General features: G+C 34.3%; 1 protein-coding gene across 1 annotated transcript in view; it reads right to left on the bottom strand.

The window, feature by feature from the left end:
- The window catches only part of ASCC3 (activating signal cointegrator 1 complex subunit 3), a 273,528-nt gene that overhangs the window by 52,868 nt on the left and 204,065 nt on the right, over positions 1 to 16,595 (bottom strand). The window contains exons 29-32 of the mRNA XM_009320160.1: positions 15,150 to 15,292; positions 5,142 to 5,279; positions 4,920 to 5,040; positions 1,861 to 1,993 (exon numbers count right to left, since the gene is read on the bottom strand). Of these exons, the coding sequence (XP_009318435.1) occupies positions 1,861 to 1,993; positions 4,920 to 5,040; positions 5,142 to 5,279; positions 15,150 to 15,292 (535 nt within the window). The remainder of the gene's footprint in view (positions 1 to 1,860; positions 1,994 to 4,919; positions 5,041 to 5,141; positions 5,280 to 15,149; positions 15,293 to 16,595) is intronic.

A 16,595-nucleotide genomic window follows, 5' to 3' on the forward strand; every position in this document is an offset into this window, starting at 1 on the left:
AAAGAATAGTTTGGTATGAGTAGCTGTTTTACTGCTGTATACCACTAATCGCACGCTTCTGAAGGTAAGAACTGCAGACGTTCTACCCAGACTGCCCAGCAGAAACTGGATGGATCATTCAATATCTATTCCATAATAAAGACTGCTTTCTCTTTTGCTTCTAATGTGCTGCATTTCAGACCCATGATCAGTGAGAGCACAAGGCCTGTCATATGAGTTTTGTACTCAAGTCTCACAACTAAAACATAGACAATGGCTTTTAGAAAAAACTTTTATTAAAAAAATATGAAGTTTAATTTTACAAATTGGAAATACTACATAAAGCTGATAGATCTGCTCTTTGGTAGAACAGATGGGAAAGCGTTCTAAAACTAAAAACCCTCCAAGAAACCCCAAAGCACTTTCTCTTTGAAGCTATAAAGCCTCTCAAATACTTGATCATAAAAAGACTGAGACAACTCTAAGTTAATCAGATCACAACCTACATAGAACTTAACGAGATTGCTATTAATATGTGTATCCTAATCTGAAAATTTATCAAATATTCTTTGTTTATAGTAAAAGATGGAATATATCAAACTACAAAGTAAATATATACACACAAAATGAGCTACTAGAAACATCGAATATTTATAGTATTGCAAACACGAACAAGGTGTGATTACTACTGTTATACTGAAGATACTATTTCTTTATTTAGAAACACCACTTACTAATGAATTGAGAGATTTCCTAGTTTATGCTAGTGCCATACAGTCTGGATATATCATCAACATTTTAATCGTACTGCTCTTTTGACTTATTAGCTATCATTTTGAAGAAGTTCAACTCCTAGTCTTTTGTGCTAAGTGAAATTTATATGTTAAAAAAAGAAAAGTGTGGTTTCCTAAGGAAATGAAGCGCATGTCTCCACATTCTTTGTTTGCAAAAATTATATGTCTGTGCACCACAGAAATTAACCTTCAAATAAACCAGCCCATTTCAACTACATTTCACAGGTGGATAGCACTCTGAAGCTCCTACAAATTTCCTGACCAGATAGAGGTCCCATTATCGCTTATGTCGAGGGATGAAATTTCCTTAGGAGGACAATACTGTGAATTCTTCATCACTGAGAAAAGCTTTCAGTAATGCTCATGCTTTACTAGATGTCTGAGAATTCCTCCATGAAACATGCATCTATAGGAGACCGATGTAACTAGTTCTGCTTCTCGTTGAACAACTAAGTATATTATAAATATCAAAACCAAGGCACGAGTCACGTTATGCTGCACAGCAAACTGTACCAGCTAAGTTCAGAGAGGCTGCAAAAAGGTGGTGTTTCTACATTTCTGACAAAAATATTGCTATTTTGAAGTGAAAGATGTGTTGAAAGTGTATTAGTAATAGTTTACACCATGCAGATTTCTTTTTGAACTTGTGAGATTTTGAAGAATGTGGTATCTATAATGGTACAAGTATTCTAGGTAAAAAGTGCTAGAAACTCACCTATTTTTTTTCCTATTAAGAATTTGTCACAGAATTTCAGAGAGGGTTCTGAGGATCATCTATAGTTGTCCTACACACTGGCCTTGAAGAACAGTTTGTGCTCTCATTCAGAAGTCTAAGACAACACTCAGAAGCAGAGAAGCATTTGTAGTATCATCTGGGAATGGACTAAAGAGCTCAACAGTGCTTCAGAGCTCTTGGAAGAAAGGATTTTTCTGCCTAAAGATGGATAGTTTTTTTGAAAATGATCTTCCTCTAGGACCCCAATATTTAGGAGGTATTCGGCTCAGGAATTTTGTTTCTCTTTTCTCTGTCCCTCATTTGTAGTACTGTTTATAGTTTGATCAGCTTTTCTGATTGCTTTATCTTTACCTTGATTCCACTGGGAAAGGTTCATAAAGGAATTTTTTGTAGAAGTCTTTCTTAATATCATGAACTAGAATTACAGCTTTTCCTTGATCATCAAATTGTGGTCTGCCAGCACGTCCCATCATCTGAAGTACATCTGCCAAAGAAACAATAATGTATAAACCAAATGTATTTATCTGAATGTATAAATAAATGTATTTACATCTGTATAATATGCAATACAGTATTTTTGGATTTCTTTGGTCTCGTATGCCATATTGGTTTTGACACATCTAATTTTTTTTTCCACCTCAGATAAATTTACGATGAACTTCTTTCTGGCAGAGAGTATCTTCCTGCATGCTTGAAGACCACCCACTGCAATAGAATCCAAGCTTACATCTAATATAAATTTCCGCTACTTTCCTTCCATTCCACATCCATCCCTTGTTTGATCATATGCAATTAAAGATGATGAGTAAGAGAACTCATGAAGCCTACAATGGCAACTGTTTATTATTTCCTAATTTTCAAGTATTTGACTTCACAATAATAGAAGTTCCTTGTATAAGCTTTTCTGCTATATACGATTTCCTAGGTTTTTAATATTTCAGAGGAAAAAAGGTAAAGGCAAACTCTAATTACTGACAGCTATGATCCTTACCACTCAAACTTCAGGACAAGTTATATTAGTTATTAGCACTGGAGTAGAGATGGTTTCGTATCATATGTTGTCCCTATATCAGATCACGATTTACAAATTTAAAAGCAGGCACAGTTAAAGCTTACCTCTACTACTCCGCCTACACATCATCACTTGCAAATACTAGTTAATGATTTCTATAAACACTGAAAACACTAGTTTATACAAAACACGCTCAACTTGCTACCCGGCCATCAAGATAAGTATGCTTATCATCTGTTTGTTTGTGTCTTCTCATAATCTGAGAAGTGCATCTGCATAAGTTGTTTTGTGTCTCGCTCAACAGAGCTCAGATTCCTTTTTGGTGCTTCCAGCTGCTTCTATTCCAACTGTATGTTGCTTGGCTGCTTTTAATCACTGGACTAAACTCCTGAAATGTTAAATATGATCCAATGGGCTGACTAAATGTCTGGTAACTGAGAAAAGGTCCTCCCCAAAACCTCTGACTTCACTCAAAGAAACGTTTTTACTTATTTTTAAATTACTGAGCACTCCAGAATGATTCATTCTGCCCTTAGCTGCTTCCTTGGAGCCAAATGCATCCCTGATACAGAAAGGTAACTTCAGCAGGGAGGAACCAAGTTATACCATGACGGAACAGTGAAGGCATAACTCAAGGGCAGCATTAAAGACAATATTGTGAAATTTTGGAAGTATTTCAGAAAGAAACTCATTACATTTTCATTTTATTGCTGCTGCTGCAAAACTGTACTACCTATCCACAGAACTTCCAGATGCATAAATATTCTCTAGAAAGTTAAAAATAAAAATGCTCTAAGCAAACCACACCACATGTTTCTTCATAAAGTAAGGAATCTGCATTTTCTGTTGCAGTGCAGACAACAAAATCTAAATGCTTCCATCGCAGATGGCCGTATTCCATCCACTCCCCGCCCCCAAAGTCTTATTGAAAATTTAAGAATTGAACAACCCCCAATGTCTAAGTCACCTGAATTCAAAAAGACAATAAAGAGTGAAAGTATAAGCGTTCCCTAAAGCCTTTGTGAGTACTTGTACAACAGATTTCTAAAACAGCATAGTAGGTCCTCAATGCTTATTGAGTTTCTGATTTCTTTTGAATATATTATTTTCTCTATTACTTCTCTCTGACAGTCCCACAGACTCAACATAAAATTTAACACTTCAGTTGATTTCTTTCCTCATCACTTTTCCCCATTCAGTAATAAAGTCAGTTGTCACTATTCTTCCAGTCGGGACGAGCGAGATACTACTTCTCTGCAGAGACTGTTTGTACTAAGTTTACGTCAGCCTAAGTCTGTCACCAAATGCAAGTGCGCATGGCTAAGCTCCCAGGTCATACCAGAATCTTTGAACGAGATTCAAAGATTGGTCTGGAAATTGATCCCAAGTTTCCTGCAGAGCACTAACCACTAAATTAAGCTCTATGATGGCTTACTTGGAGAAGTAACCCCTGTAGTATTTTCAGTTTAAGCTTTTTTTCATTAGTAAGCTTCTCTTGCTGAAAAGACAGTGTGTGGTTAAAAAGATGCAAGCTCTCTATTTACATTACAAATAACATTTAGATTGTCCTTAGGTGTACACATCTCTGGCACAGGATTATTTAATAATAAACTTTCTCTTGCGAAAAGAGAAAGGGAAAACAGAACAGGAAACCTGGAATAAATTTAGCTTGTCCTCATTCTTCAAGCTTCGTACCATGCAGACAAATATTCTCCCTGTCTGAACTCTGAAAGAAGTTCTTCCATGGTTCACTTTCTTAAGCTTGTTGAAAACACTGCAGAACAGTTTATGAAAAGTGGAGTTTACTGGAGCCAGAAAGCAATAAAAGTCTATATCAAACCAGAAATTCAAATATTTAATTTAGCTGCTTACTTTTGAAGTATCACTTACTTGAAGTATCACATCACTGAAGATACTAGACTAGTTAAGGCTTTTTGTTTACTGTCAAGTGACTACGTATAAATTTTATGTTCTCATACATGTGTGATTCAACTGTTGCATTTCAAACCATGGCTAAGTTTACTGTTAGAAATCTATTTAAAAAAGGTTTCAAAAATGAAAAAAATTATTTGATGCCTGAAAACTTCCTTTTATACAATTAACTATGTAGCTAAATATGACTTTATATTGTCCCTTTAATTGTTTAATATCTATTTTGGATGATACACATTAAAGGAATTTAGCATGAAAAAGACTGGCAAGACAGAAACATTTTCATTATTACATAAAATCTTAAGAGTTCTCTTACAACTTGCATCAAAGAAACCCTTTCCTCAGCACTCCTAGTCTCTACCCAAATTAGGTATTTTCAGTGATCAGTTACTAAATAATTCAGATAATTTGCATATCCTTGAAATACATTTCAGCATATGAGCATTTCCATAATTTATGTGAGTACCTGTAATGGGATAATCCACGTAACGCCTTGTTTTTCCATCATAGTATTCTGTTCCTTTAACAATTACTAAATGAGCTGGAAAATTTACACCCCAAGCTAATGTGCTTGTGGCAATAAGAACCTAAAACAGAAAGAAAGATTAATGAGGTATACGTAACAAAAAGCCAACTTTTAAAATTCCAAGTAAAACTCATTATGGCAGGATTCAAAGAAGAAATGTACCTGGATTTTGCAGTTCACAAACAATTCTTCCACAGTTTTCCTGTCTCTCTCATGCAGACCCGCATGGTGCATGCCTATTCCAAAAGCAAGTGTCAGCTTCAGATTTGAATCTCTGACTGTCACTATAATGTCATTCATCTGTAACAGAAAGAACAGTTGCACGTTTTAAAACAGATTACTCAGAAATGTTAAACTTTTAGAGTTGTTATTATCTTTTTTTTTATAGCAAGGATAATTTGTGCAACGCTGTTTATACAAACAGGAAAACACAGTCTTCAGTCTCTGAACAGTCTGGTTTTAATCTAAAAAAAAAGTCAAATACTACATTAATGATGGGGGGAATACAAAATGCACATGACTTTATTGACACACTAAGTAGCACAGATAAGGAAATGAAAATTCTGAAAATATCTTGACAGGTCTGGCAAATGCTGTGCATTCTGCTCTGTGTTTGTTTAATGCAATCCCTAGTATCAAAGGGGTTAGAACTGGTATAAAAACATAGCAAATCCCTGCAACCAGTAACATAATAACAGTCATGAAAAAAAAATTTGGCGCTCTCTAATGCCTATGAAAAGACAGACACAGTTTTTCAGTTTGATAATTCTGCAATTACTACGCATCAAAAAAGTTTCCTATTCACATGCTGAAATGCAAATTAACTTGAAAAAATTTTTTTGAGTGTTTGTAATTTATAGACTCAAACCCTGTAGTGAAACCCAACATACAATCAGTGTCTTCATTTAAAACTTTTAGAAGTCCAGACAAAAAGCTATTTTTTATTACTATCACTATTTTTTTCAAATCTCATGTCAATGACTACTTGGAATCATTTTAACTACTATCATTTTAACTATATTTCTTGCCTATGTTTTCAAGTAGTAAATTCCATAATAAGCTAATTTATTTCTCTAGACGACCTCTGTGAAAAGCCCCTCACTAATAACGAACAAGAGCTTTATAACTTCGGCCTTGTTTAGTGATTTTACCCCTCAATATTCCTTCTGTTGTTTTATTTCTAAGGCCATTTATTATTTCATGGGATTTTAATATAATTATAGCCAGGAATTTTCAAACCTCATCTCTTATTAGTGGTTTCCTGGTGCCACCAGCAGTGGCGTGATGATATTGCATACTTATGGGCAGCATCATTCACGGCTAACCTAGGAGGTATAGCTAAGGTTAGAGAAAAAACAGTAATGCAGAACAAATTACTCAGGGTAACTGAAGAATTTGGACTGAGTATTCAGTCTCATCTCAGACTGAGTATCTCAAAATACTGAGATATGATACCTGCATGACTGCAGTGATATCTTCATTTCCACTTAGGACTCTCAGGTGTTGCACTTCCGATGTTCAGAATTGTAACCTTCTCTAAATATTTCCTGGGTTTTATAATTCTCAGACCTTAATGTTAATAAATTATTCACATATCTAAACCCAAGTAACATACATCACTACTATTATTAAAAAAAAAAAATCCTTAAAAGGTACAAAAAAGCCAGAGAATACAATAGTCCAAAAAACAAACAACAATATAGATTTTGTAAATCAATCAAATTTTGTCAGGAAAAGCAAATTACAAAGCATTTTAAAAAGTCTATTTATTGAAGTAGTATTGACTAACAGAACCACAACTGATGGAAATAACTGAGAACCCAATTTAAAAAAAAAATATTGTTCAAGTTTTGGCTTGGTCCAATCAATTTGATCTGTCAATGGAAGCTCCTAAACTTTATTTTCTCTCACAATGCAGGTGCCTGGATGCTCCTGAGAGTTTCCTATATTATAAGACATGGAAGGTTTGTTGTATAAACTGAGCTGGCATATATAAAAGAAAAGGATGCTTACAGAAGAAATGAGTGAAAGGGACTATAAAACACTGAAAGGAAGGAAGCAGAAAGAAAAAAACAATGAATTGAGAAGTGAAGAGGGGATAAGTCTATTTAGGAAAGGGAAACAAGAAAAGTGGTAGATAAGTAGAAGAAAGTAAAGAACTGAATGAAAGGAGGATATGTTAAAGGATAAAGTTTATCTATCTAGATACAATCAGCAAACCTTTGATTTCTCTAGTCACCATGTAGACATGTGACTGCAGTGTAGACAACATGAATTATGACCCATCTTAAAGATTTTTTCTTCTAAGACAAAAAAAGCTTGATAAAATGAGAGCCTGTATACAGTTTTCTCTACAATTATGACCATCAACATACATTACTAAATATATTTTCGAACCTATTAATGCTTTTTGTGCTATGGATTTATGAAGTGGTACTAGCACTGCACAGGCTCCTAATGCTTAGATAGACACTTTGAGAAATACTAGTTATATGTATACATTTGACAGGGAATTAAGATGAAAAAGTAGAAAATGGTACTGGTAAATAACATAAAAATAAATGACAAAATCAATGCATTTATATTTTACTCAATTTCTGCATTCAAAAATTGACAAAAGATATTATATTGCTGAATTAATTTTTCTCCTCCCCACCAAGAATCATCACTTTATGATAGTTATGTCTTTAATGTAAGGGAACAAGCCAGTTCTAATGACATTTATTTCATTATTCACATGAGCAGAATTTGGTATTGGGAAAATAATGAATCTAAACTCTGTTTTCCTCTAGAAGAGTACAAGGATCAAATTAGCTGATTTGGATTAGTCTACAGTGATTAGATGGCTCCTTCAGCACACACAGTTTTACAATGTTAGTTATTTTCAGTACAGACCCTGAGCTAAACCTTTTTGCCATGTAGTTGCCAGAATAAAACATCCTAAATTCACACTGCTGGGAATTTATTCAAAGATTGTCTTCTTGCTTTTACAATCAGCGGTGGTTATTTTTTTTTTCCCCTCTGACTTGTATTACAGCGGTGGCCTGTGGTGCTGTTAGTCATACCTGCAAAGCAGTGTAATTTACCACAGGAAAACTAAAGAACCCTTAGCAGGAGAGCTGGTGCATGTACTACTATCCTGTCATTTTAGCAGCAGGGAATCCTAGTCATTTTTAGCTGACCCCTTACTTTCTCATAAATCAATGTAATAAACACAACTATTTTACCCATAGGCACAATCCAAGGCTTAAAATTCTCATGACAATTTATTTAAAAATATAACTCTCTTATGTCAGTGTAGTGTAAGAATATTATCACTTTCTATTAAGAAATAATGGCACAATTAATAGGTTCATTAACCAGAAACAGACACAGCATCATGACAATAAACCAAATCTAATATTTCTGCATTGTTATAACTTCATTACTATTTATCTTTCTGAAAACAACTGTAATGTTAATTCATAAAAGGGTAAAGAAAATATATTTTATCTTCAGAACAGAAAAAGTACATTAAAAGTAATATAAGGAAATATACATGGTACTGACATAAAAAAACCCGTACAACACCGATGCAGGGAACTTAATGCAAGGAGCGATTTTTCCCTGGACTCCAAGACAGGCAGGATTGGGCCCATGCAGAAAAGGTTTTGCTATTCTTCACGGATTTTTTGATGAACAAACAAAAATACCTCCTGTGCTTTCCTAGCATTAGGTTGATTAGGAAACCAGCTTTTAATAAAAAACCTTTGAAAACCAATTTGGGACTCTAGTAGCATTGCAAAATATTTATTATAAAAATAAAGTTTATTTCTACCTTTTATATTCTAATCTCTGAACAAGCTAGATTTTCTCAAACTAGTAAGTAGTCATTTTCTTTGTTCCTGCACATATGTAAACTGTTGAACCATTTACTTTAAGCTAATAGAACTTTTTTATATTTTAAATTTATTATACTTAAAAAGCTTTTGTAGAAAGATAGGATTCCATTTAAGTAGATACATTACCCTGTGCCTGAAATACATTCCAGTCAGAGTATAATTCAGCAAGTTGATGACAATGCTGGCTCCAAAAGAAAGGAGGAGACCAGATTGGACAAGAATGAGCTAACAGATTGTGCAGCCCAATTCTGTCCCTTTGAGTGTGATATATTGTTTCAAGATGCTAAAAACCCATACTTTCTCAAAGCATATCTGTTGTGCTGGTTTTCCCATTTTCACAGAATCCTCATTATTAGTACTCTGTACTCTTTTCAAAGCACGTCAGACTCAGACCATATGCCACTGAATAATGCTTATCAATTGTCTAAAATGCCCAATAGAAGAAAGATGTGCCAAACAAAAGAATCGTGAAAGTTATGAAGTCTTTTACAAAAATAATTACATATTTCACATCTGCTACAGATGTTAAGTGAAGTAAAAACATCTCCTTGTTATAACTAAATGTTAATTTTTTATGACACACTTTTGTGTCATAAAAACAACATCTTGTAGAAGGAAGTTGAACTTCTATAATGAGTGAAACACTTAGAAATCATTCTTGGGTACCCTCCTGATCTTTAAAGGCAGAAAAAAAAGTAATCTTATAAAATTATTTTTGATGAAGAGTTGACATCCTCATACTCCATAACTCTCCCATAGAAACAAGATGCCTAAAACACCTCAAATAAGATTATTCAAGAAACATTTTAAAATATGGTTTAAACAGTTGAGATATATTATTAACACATACACATTTAACACTAAAAATCTCATCTAAAAGACAGCAATATACCTATTCATGACACAGACCAGATTCTTCTATTCCTGTTTTATAGCACAGCATTACCTCAGAACAATAACATGGAGATAATAGGTTATTTGATTTAAAGGTTAGAGAAGGAAAAGTCATCTTTTGTCTTTCCAACAATTCTTGGGATTTTTTTTGTTGCTTTTTTGTTAGTTTTTTTTTTAGCAATGCAAAACAGAACTATACAGTAAAATTTAATTCACTTTCATGCATATATCTATGCATATTTCCACATAGTGTATGAACACATATACAAATCCATAATTAGCTCACACATGTTTATACTCTCTCATCCCTAAAACTGCAAAATCAGTATGGACCTGATTCATTCCCTTTGGAGTCAATGAATGTCCTTCATTCAAGTGCCCTTGAATTCAGTGGAAGCTGGCTATTGCCTGGTATGGATGCTATTGAATATTACAGTAGGTATGTTTGTGCTAAAGGGTTCTAGTTATTTCTAGAGGTTTCATAAAGAACAGCCTTAACAAGATGCAGATGGTAAAATGATGCACAAAGCAGAATGCAAAAATCATTGTGGTCAAAGTCAAAACTGTGTACATGGGTACATTTCTTCTCAGTCCTTGCACTCTAAATATATTAAAAAAAAAAAAAAGTATCTGGCCAGGGAATATATTTCTTTAAAGAAAAAAACAACCCAAATAAGAAAACACCCTACTTGTTTGCTGGTAAGAACTGCATTCTAACTTCAAACAATAAACAATAAATACTACTTTGTACTTCTAGGTTAAAACAAAAAGCAGTAAAAACATTAGAGAAAAATAAACAAACTGAAATCTTGATTCTAATAAATTACGTTGGAAAAAGATTGCAACATCTGCCACCACCACAGATGTAGATGCAATTTCTGAAAGAGAAGGACTTGTTCCTCTTTAATCAGCTCCTAATGTCGAACAGTATAACTGATCTTACCACCACAAACTGGTGGCACTGTCTATTTCCAAAAGGATAATCTGAGCTGTTGTCCCTTTTAACAAGATAAGTAATGGGTCACAATCTTGAACATGACAGTCCTCGCTGACAGCTCCAAATTAGAATTTTAGCTAGAAAGTTTATATTTAAAAATCATCTCATATTTATACAAAAAAGCAGGGTAAGCACAAGGTTTTATTTTTTTCATTGGCACACTGGCTTCAATGAACAATAAAAAGAAATAAAGAATTACTCAATTTACAGGGGCAGCCTTCTCTTTGAGATGCACTGCCTATTCACATTTCTGTCATGATGCACCTGTCCCTCATAAGTATAACTAGGACGATCTTTGCAGAGTGATGTCTACTGAAGAGTCCTTGCAACTACTGCAAATGGCAAGGAAGGTAGCTTCAGCTGCTTCTTCACTCTTTGGTGAAAAATAAACTCTGTGTTGGGACTGCAAATCCTAAGATGGATAGAGAGCTCATTTTGGAATGTGTATGGACAATGCACCTTACAGAAAAAGAAAAAACCCCACCTCTAAGGCTCTAAAATAGGTAACTATTCTTTCTTCTACAAGAGACTGCCCACTCATACTCTACTTTGGGCAAACTATGGCAGTCCTGCTTAAATCCTGAGGAACTTCTGCGCAATGCATAGCAATTGGCAAATGTAGGGATGAGCTTTGAAGTACCAGCTACAAATCTCGGTAAGTAGGGTATTTCAACATCACTGGAGGTTTCCTTCCTCAGACTAAACCAGACATGAAGTATTTGAGTGGTCATTTCTTCATAAAAAGCAGGCACGTAGCTTGAAACTTAGTTGGATAGAATCTAGTAAACAGATCTAACTATTGTTGTGCAACAACAGGTCCAGTAGAACTGGAAAACTTATCAGTACTAGATACGGCAATTTTCATCAAGTACGGTTCAGTGTTAGGAAGACTGCTGTCTCAACTTTGTCTCAACTTTCTGAATACCTTTCAACTTTCTGAATACTGTAGGAACATGCATATGAGTGGGAAACTGTACATCAGACATGAAATTCAAGGAAAGCATCCAGGAAGAATCATCTCCAAAACTGAATGGAGCTGCCTGTAATATATATTTTCAGCAGATGGAGGTAGAACAAAATTCCTTCTTGATTATAATTCAGTTGTACCTGTTAGACTACTGACTCCTTTGAGGGAAAGAACATCTTGTATGATTCCTCTATGATCCAGGTATGCTGTTGTCTACTTCGGTGGCAACAGTTGAAGGGTTGTTTCTGTACATCATTTATACATACAAATATGTGTTCCAGAAGCTTCATACAAGTTCATGTCCTTCGAAATATAACTGATTGAAATATTGTCTGAATTTGATACTTGGAGCTGGGTGGCAGAGATGGGGGTGGATTTGCCTGTTATCTGAGAGTACTGGTGAAGAGAAGTAGTCTGGAGTCGTGAACAGAAGCCTTCACATGCTGCAAATGAGAGCCTGGTTTGGCACTACCACTACAGGGAGAATCTCTACAGAGAAGATGAGGGAAGCTAAGATGATGGCATAGCTGATAAACAGGCGCCAAAGATCCAGTATTGGTCTCTCTCCCCCACTCCAATCCCTCCCCCACAAGGCCTGAATCTCTCTGTTACCATCACAGAAAAGCTGCCATGCAGGGTAACAGAGAAAAATTACTTTTAATGGCTGTAAGAATCTGTGTCTACCTCAATATCAGTCTTCAAGATGTTATTATTGATGGCATTGTTTACAGCATTTTAAGAAGCCTTATGAAGTCTACCCACTAGGAAGCTAACATAAACATAGATTAACATTTGGCCATCACGTAGCAAAACCAATTACACCATTAAACAAAACTAACCAATGAGTTCTCAAAGGAATCTTATGTCAGCCAAAATTAATGTCATTCAAATAAGGCTGAATGAAGAAAAATGCCAAGGCCTGTTGTAACGCTTGTAAACTTTGTATACACCCATTTATGAAAAATCTCTTATATCTCAACATATTTCACAATTAACAATTACAAATACTTTGAAAATAAAGTCATTTGTCTGTAAGTTCCCCTAAAGGAACAATGGTTGGCAAAAAACAAATGTAAAAAACTGACAGGCAATAAAAAATATTGTTTAAAGGCAACAACAATTTATTTCTTCTAACTGGTCCATTTTTATCTCATATGGAATTGAGAAACACTTGAAATACTTGGGCAAGTGTTTAAGATAGGGAATACCTACTATAAAGTAAGTATTCACTAGTTCTACTTTTAAAACTTAAAAACACTATAGCAATATGGAGAGAATTTTGTCTATTTCACCTAGTCCAAGCTTGATTTTAATATAACTTGAAGTTAGAATTTTTAAATAAAAAAAATTATTATGGATAAAGAATTAAGCAGTACATACGCTACCTATGTAGCACTACTATAGCTTTGTCCTTTACTTCAATGTCAAATGAAACTCAGGCTAATCATGCTAATTTAAAAGACAAAACTACAAACTGGTCCCATAATTACCTAAAGAAATGTCCACTTGAAATTGTGGGTACTTCAAACACAATTGTGTTCTGCATAATAGTGGTAAGATATAACAACTTAGGGCTTAATCCTCAGTCTTTTATATTTATGTAATCAAAACTGAATAACTTGCTAGGTATCTTATGCTCCAAACATTCAGCTTATTAATTCAAATACAAATCATATGCAAATGTTATTAAACTAATAAATGCAAAGTCTGCTTGTCCTTGTTGGCTCCTCTTTCGAAACCTTCAGAGGTATATTCTGAAACATATGAAATTCAAAGACTCCTAATAGAAAACCCTTTTCCAGCAAGTGAAGAAGCTTCAGCTACAGTTCTTTTCAGGATAGTAGTGGCTCACAGGACATGAGGAAGCTATTCGTATTAATGCAAGTCATTTAGGGCAAGCTGCATGTTGCATATTCTAATTGTAGGTGAGATTACTACAGTAAACTAGCACAAGGTACTAGCTTACTCTACTATGCACTAATAATTTTGATATCAAATACTTGTTATGCTGAAGAAAACATTAAATAGAGGTTATACAGTTAGAAAAGCAGCATCAAATTGAGACATGTTTTAGTACTAATAGTTTATCAGGCGAGACATCCATTTTCTCTTTTAAAATCCATCTAAATGAGGAAGGATACAGATGTCATGCTTTATCTCAGAAAAATCACACTTTATTTTTTTTGCAAAGAGCAAACAAAACCAAAAAATCTCATCTAGAAACCTATACTTTTTGGCATATAATTTTTGGTATACAATTGTATAACTATTCATACAATTATTGATATATAAATATTCATACAATGTTCAATTTGGACCTTGTATTTATGAATTATGCATTTTGCTGTGTCTTGGCCCTATTTTATCACAGAAATTCCTATGCAGAAGGTCTGCAACCATTAGAGAAAGCTATCTTCCAAAATCTAGGAAATCTGAATAACAACCAAAAAAATTGTTTTGAAGCAATGATATACTATAATCAGGACCACTAGTCCAGAAGGAAATAAATAATTCTGTATTCAGAGCAGGTGCAGAACTCAGTGCAGTAAATAAAATCCAGTATACATTTTGAAGAATGCAGATAAAACAGAATATTGAATGGTTGTTTATTATTTGGCCATCATTTATGTTTTGCAATAAATGAAAGAAGGAATTTTTAGAAATAATACAAGAAAATGTAATTAAAGATTATATTGCTTGAAAAAGAACAAAAAATTAAACCTTTACTCCAGCATTGCTTAACATCTGACTATTTGACTTTGTAATCTTTATGTTCTTATAATAGAGCTATTGGCAGCTATCTTATTTTTTGTTATAACATTCATTTATTTCATTGATATGCAAGACTGAACCATTCCTAAACTGTTGGTTCTGCAGTATATCTATCTATCTATATGTATGAATATAGATAGACACATGTATATACATATGTACATATATACACACAGATATACATGCAGATACATAACCCTCTACACAGAGTTATCTTATGAGAAGGATGATTTTGCTCCTAAAACACTGAAAGAGATTTGGTTTGAATTCCAGCTCAACATCTATATGTCACAGTTTTCAAGCTGTAAACTTTGGAGAACACTAGTCCCCTTTCTTTTATTCTTTGTCTTATCTTTGTATCAAAGTGATACATGTATCATGTGATATATGTTGTCTGGGACAATGGAACTAGCATTAATAATAGATATGCAGGAAAATCAAAGATAAAAGAGTTTGCGTTCTAAAGTTCAGATCTTGCAAAGATGCTTATGTAGTCTCAATGCTGACACTAGTTTTAGTACATACTGAAACTTAGCATATGCGAGGCTGTTTCAAGATCTACCCTCAAATGACTCTTTTGTTTTAGATGTATTTTCTTTCCAAAAAACCATTAATAAAATAGAAGCAAAGCACAAATAATGCAGGTAAAATGATTCTACCTCTCTTTCATCCATCTTCAGCCACTGTTTGGGATCATCCTCGGTGGCTAGGAAAGCTATCAGATCTAAGGCAGTAAGCCTCGTCTGACGTCTGGATGACACGAAAATAAGAACAGGCTTGGCTGGAGAATGACTCCGAATTGCTGTTGAGGAAAACAGAACTTGAGAATTAGGCCCTTTAATGACTAAAATTAGAGTTTCTCTTTGCAATACCTAGACAGCTGATACACCTCTCTGCAGATGAAATACAGGTATGTATACTTAGTCTCTATTCTGCCAGACAGATACAACTGAAGTGAGCATATACCACCTCTGAATCAAAGATCATATAACTATGCTTAGCTGAATCTGAAATAATTTGCCCTGCTACTTCAGTGATCACTGTAAGCTAAAGATTTAAGAGAAGCAGTAAGGAAAAAAACCCCACCAAAACACCACAAAACCTGGACAAGCTTTCTAGACTTCAAAGCTTGTGAATTTCTCTATCACAGCTTAATAACTATGTTATGTTTTTTCTACCCTATTGGAATATGTTGTCTTAGGCTAAGTGCCATCAAGGTTCAAAACTTGCTTTCTGCCTGACCCAGAGCTCAGACTGCATAAACTCATGTCTGCCTGCAAAGGATCACTTCAATCTACCAAACCCAGAAGAGGTAAAAAAGGCAGAAAGTGACTTTTCAATAGCTGCTGTGAAAGGCGGGCATTATGGTACAAAAGAACTTCGTTTCTGTTGTTTACTAATTAGTCTGACATATTTAAACCAATTATGGTTTAGGACTTTTTTAAAAAGCATTTTCTTGCTCAGCCCATGTTTGAAAAGTTTCAGGTTGCAGCAAAATTTTTATGGTCTCAGGAATAAGTATTGCCATGGAAATGCTAAAATAACCTTGACTGTATCATGTCAAACAAGCAGGGAAAAAATCCCTTAATAAATCATACATCTACACATTTTCTAACATCAACAAGCACTAGAAGTATAAACAGGTGTATACAGAATTTCAAATACTCTCTCTAAATCTCTTCTAAATCCACTTGTGTGTTTTCTCATGTAATTCTCGTTCTAGCAATTAAATTTATGCATTGTTAATTTCTGAAAACTATTTCATACTATCCACCATCACATATTATTCCCCAGCTCATGAATACTACCCAGCATGTGCTCCTGCATATACACACACTATACAATTGTGAAATTATTGAAATAGGATAATTCATGTGTATTTATACCTTACAACTATATATGCCAATATATCTATATATTTTAAAAGCCCAGCATCTAATGGATTTTTGTTGCTTCAGGAACAGGTGTGGCAGAACAGCCCAAGACAGATTTATTGTTCATTAGTGTTTTTGTACAATGCTCTTGTGGAGGTGTAAATAATCTGAGCTGTCAAGATTGGTCTCTAGTCCACAATCAATACTTTGCTTCTGTCATAAGGCTAATTA

This window comes from Pygoscelis adeliae, unplaced genomic scaffold (assembly GCF_000699105.1).
Source record: "Pygoscelis adeliae isolate BGI_AS28 unplaced genomic scaffold, ASM69910v1 Scaffold41, whole genome shotgun sequence".
Taxonomy (NCBI): Eukaryota; Metazoa; Chordata; class Aves; order Sphenisciformes; family Spheniscidae; genus Pygoscelis; species Pygoscelis adeliae.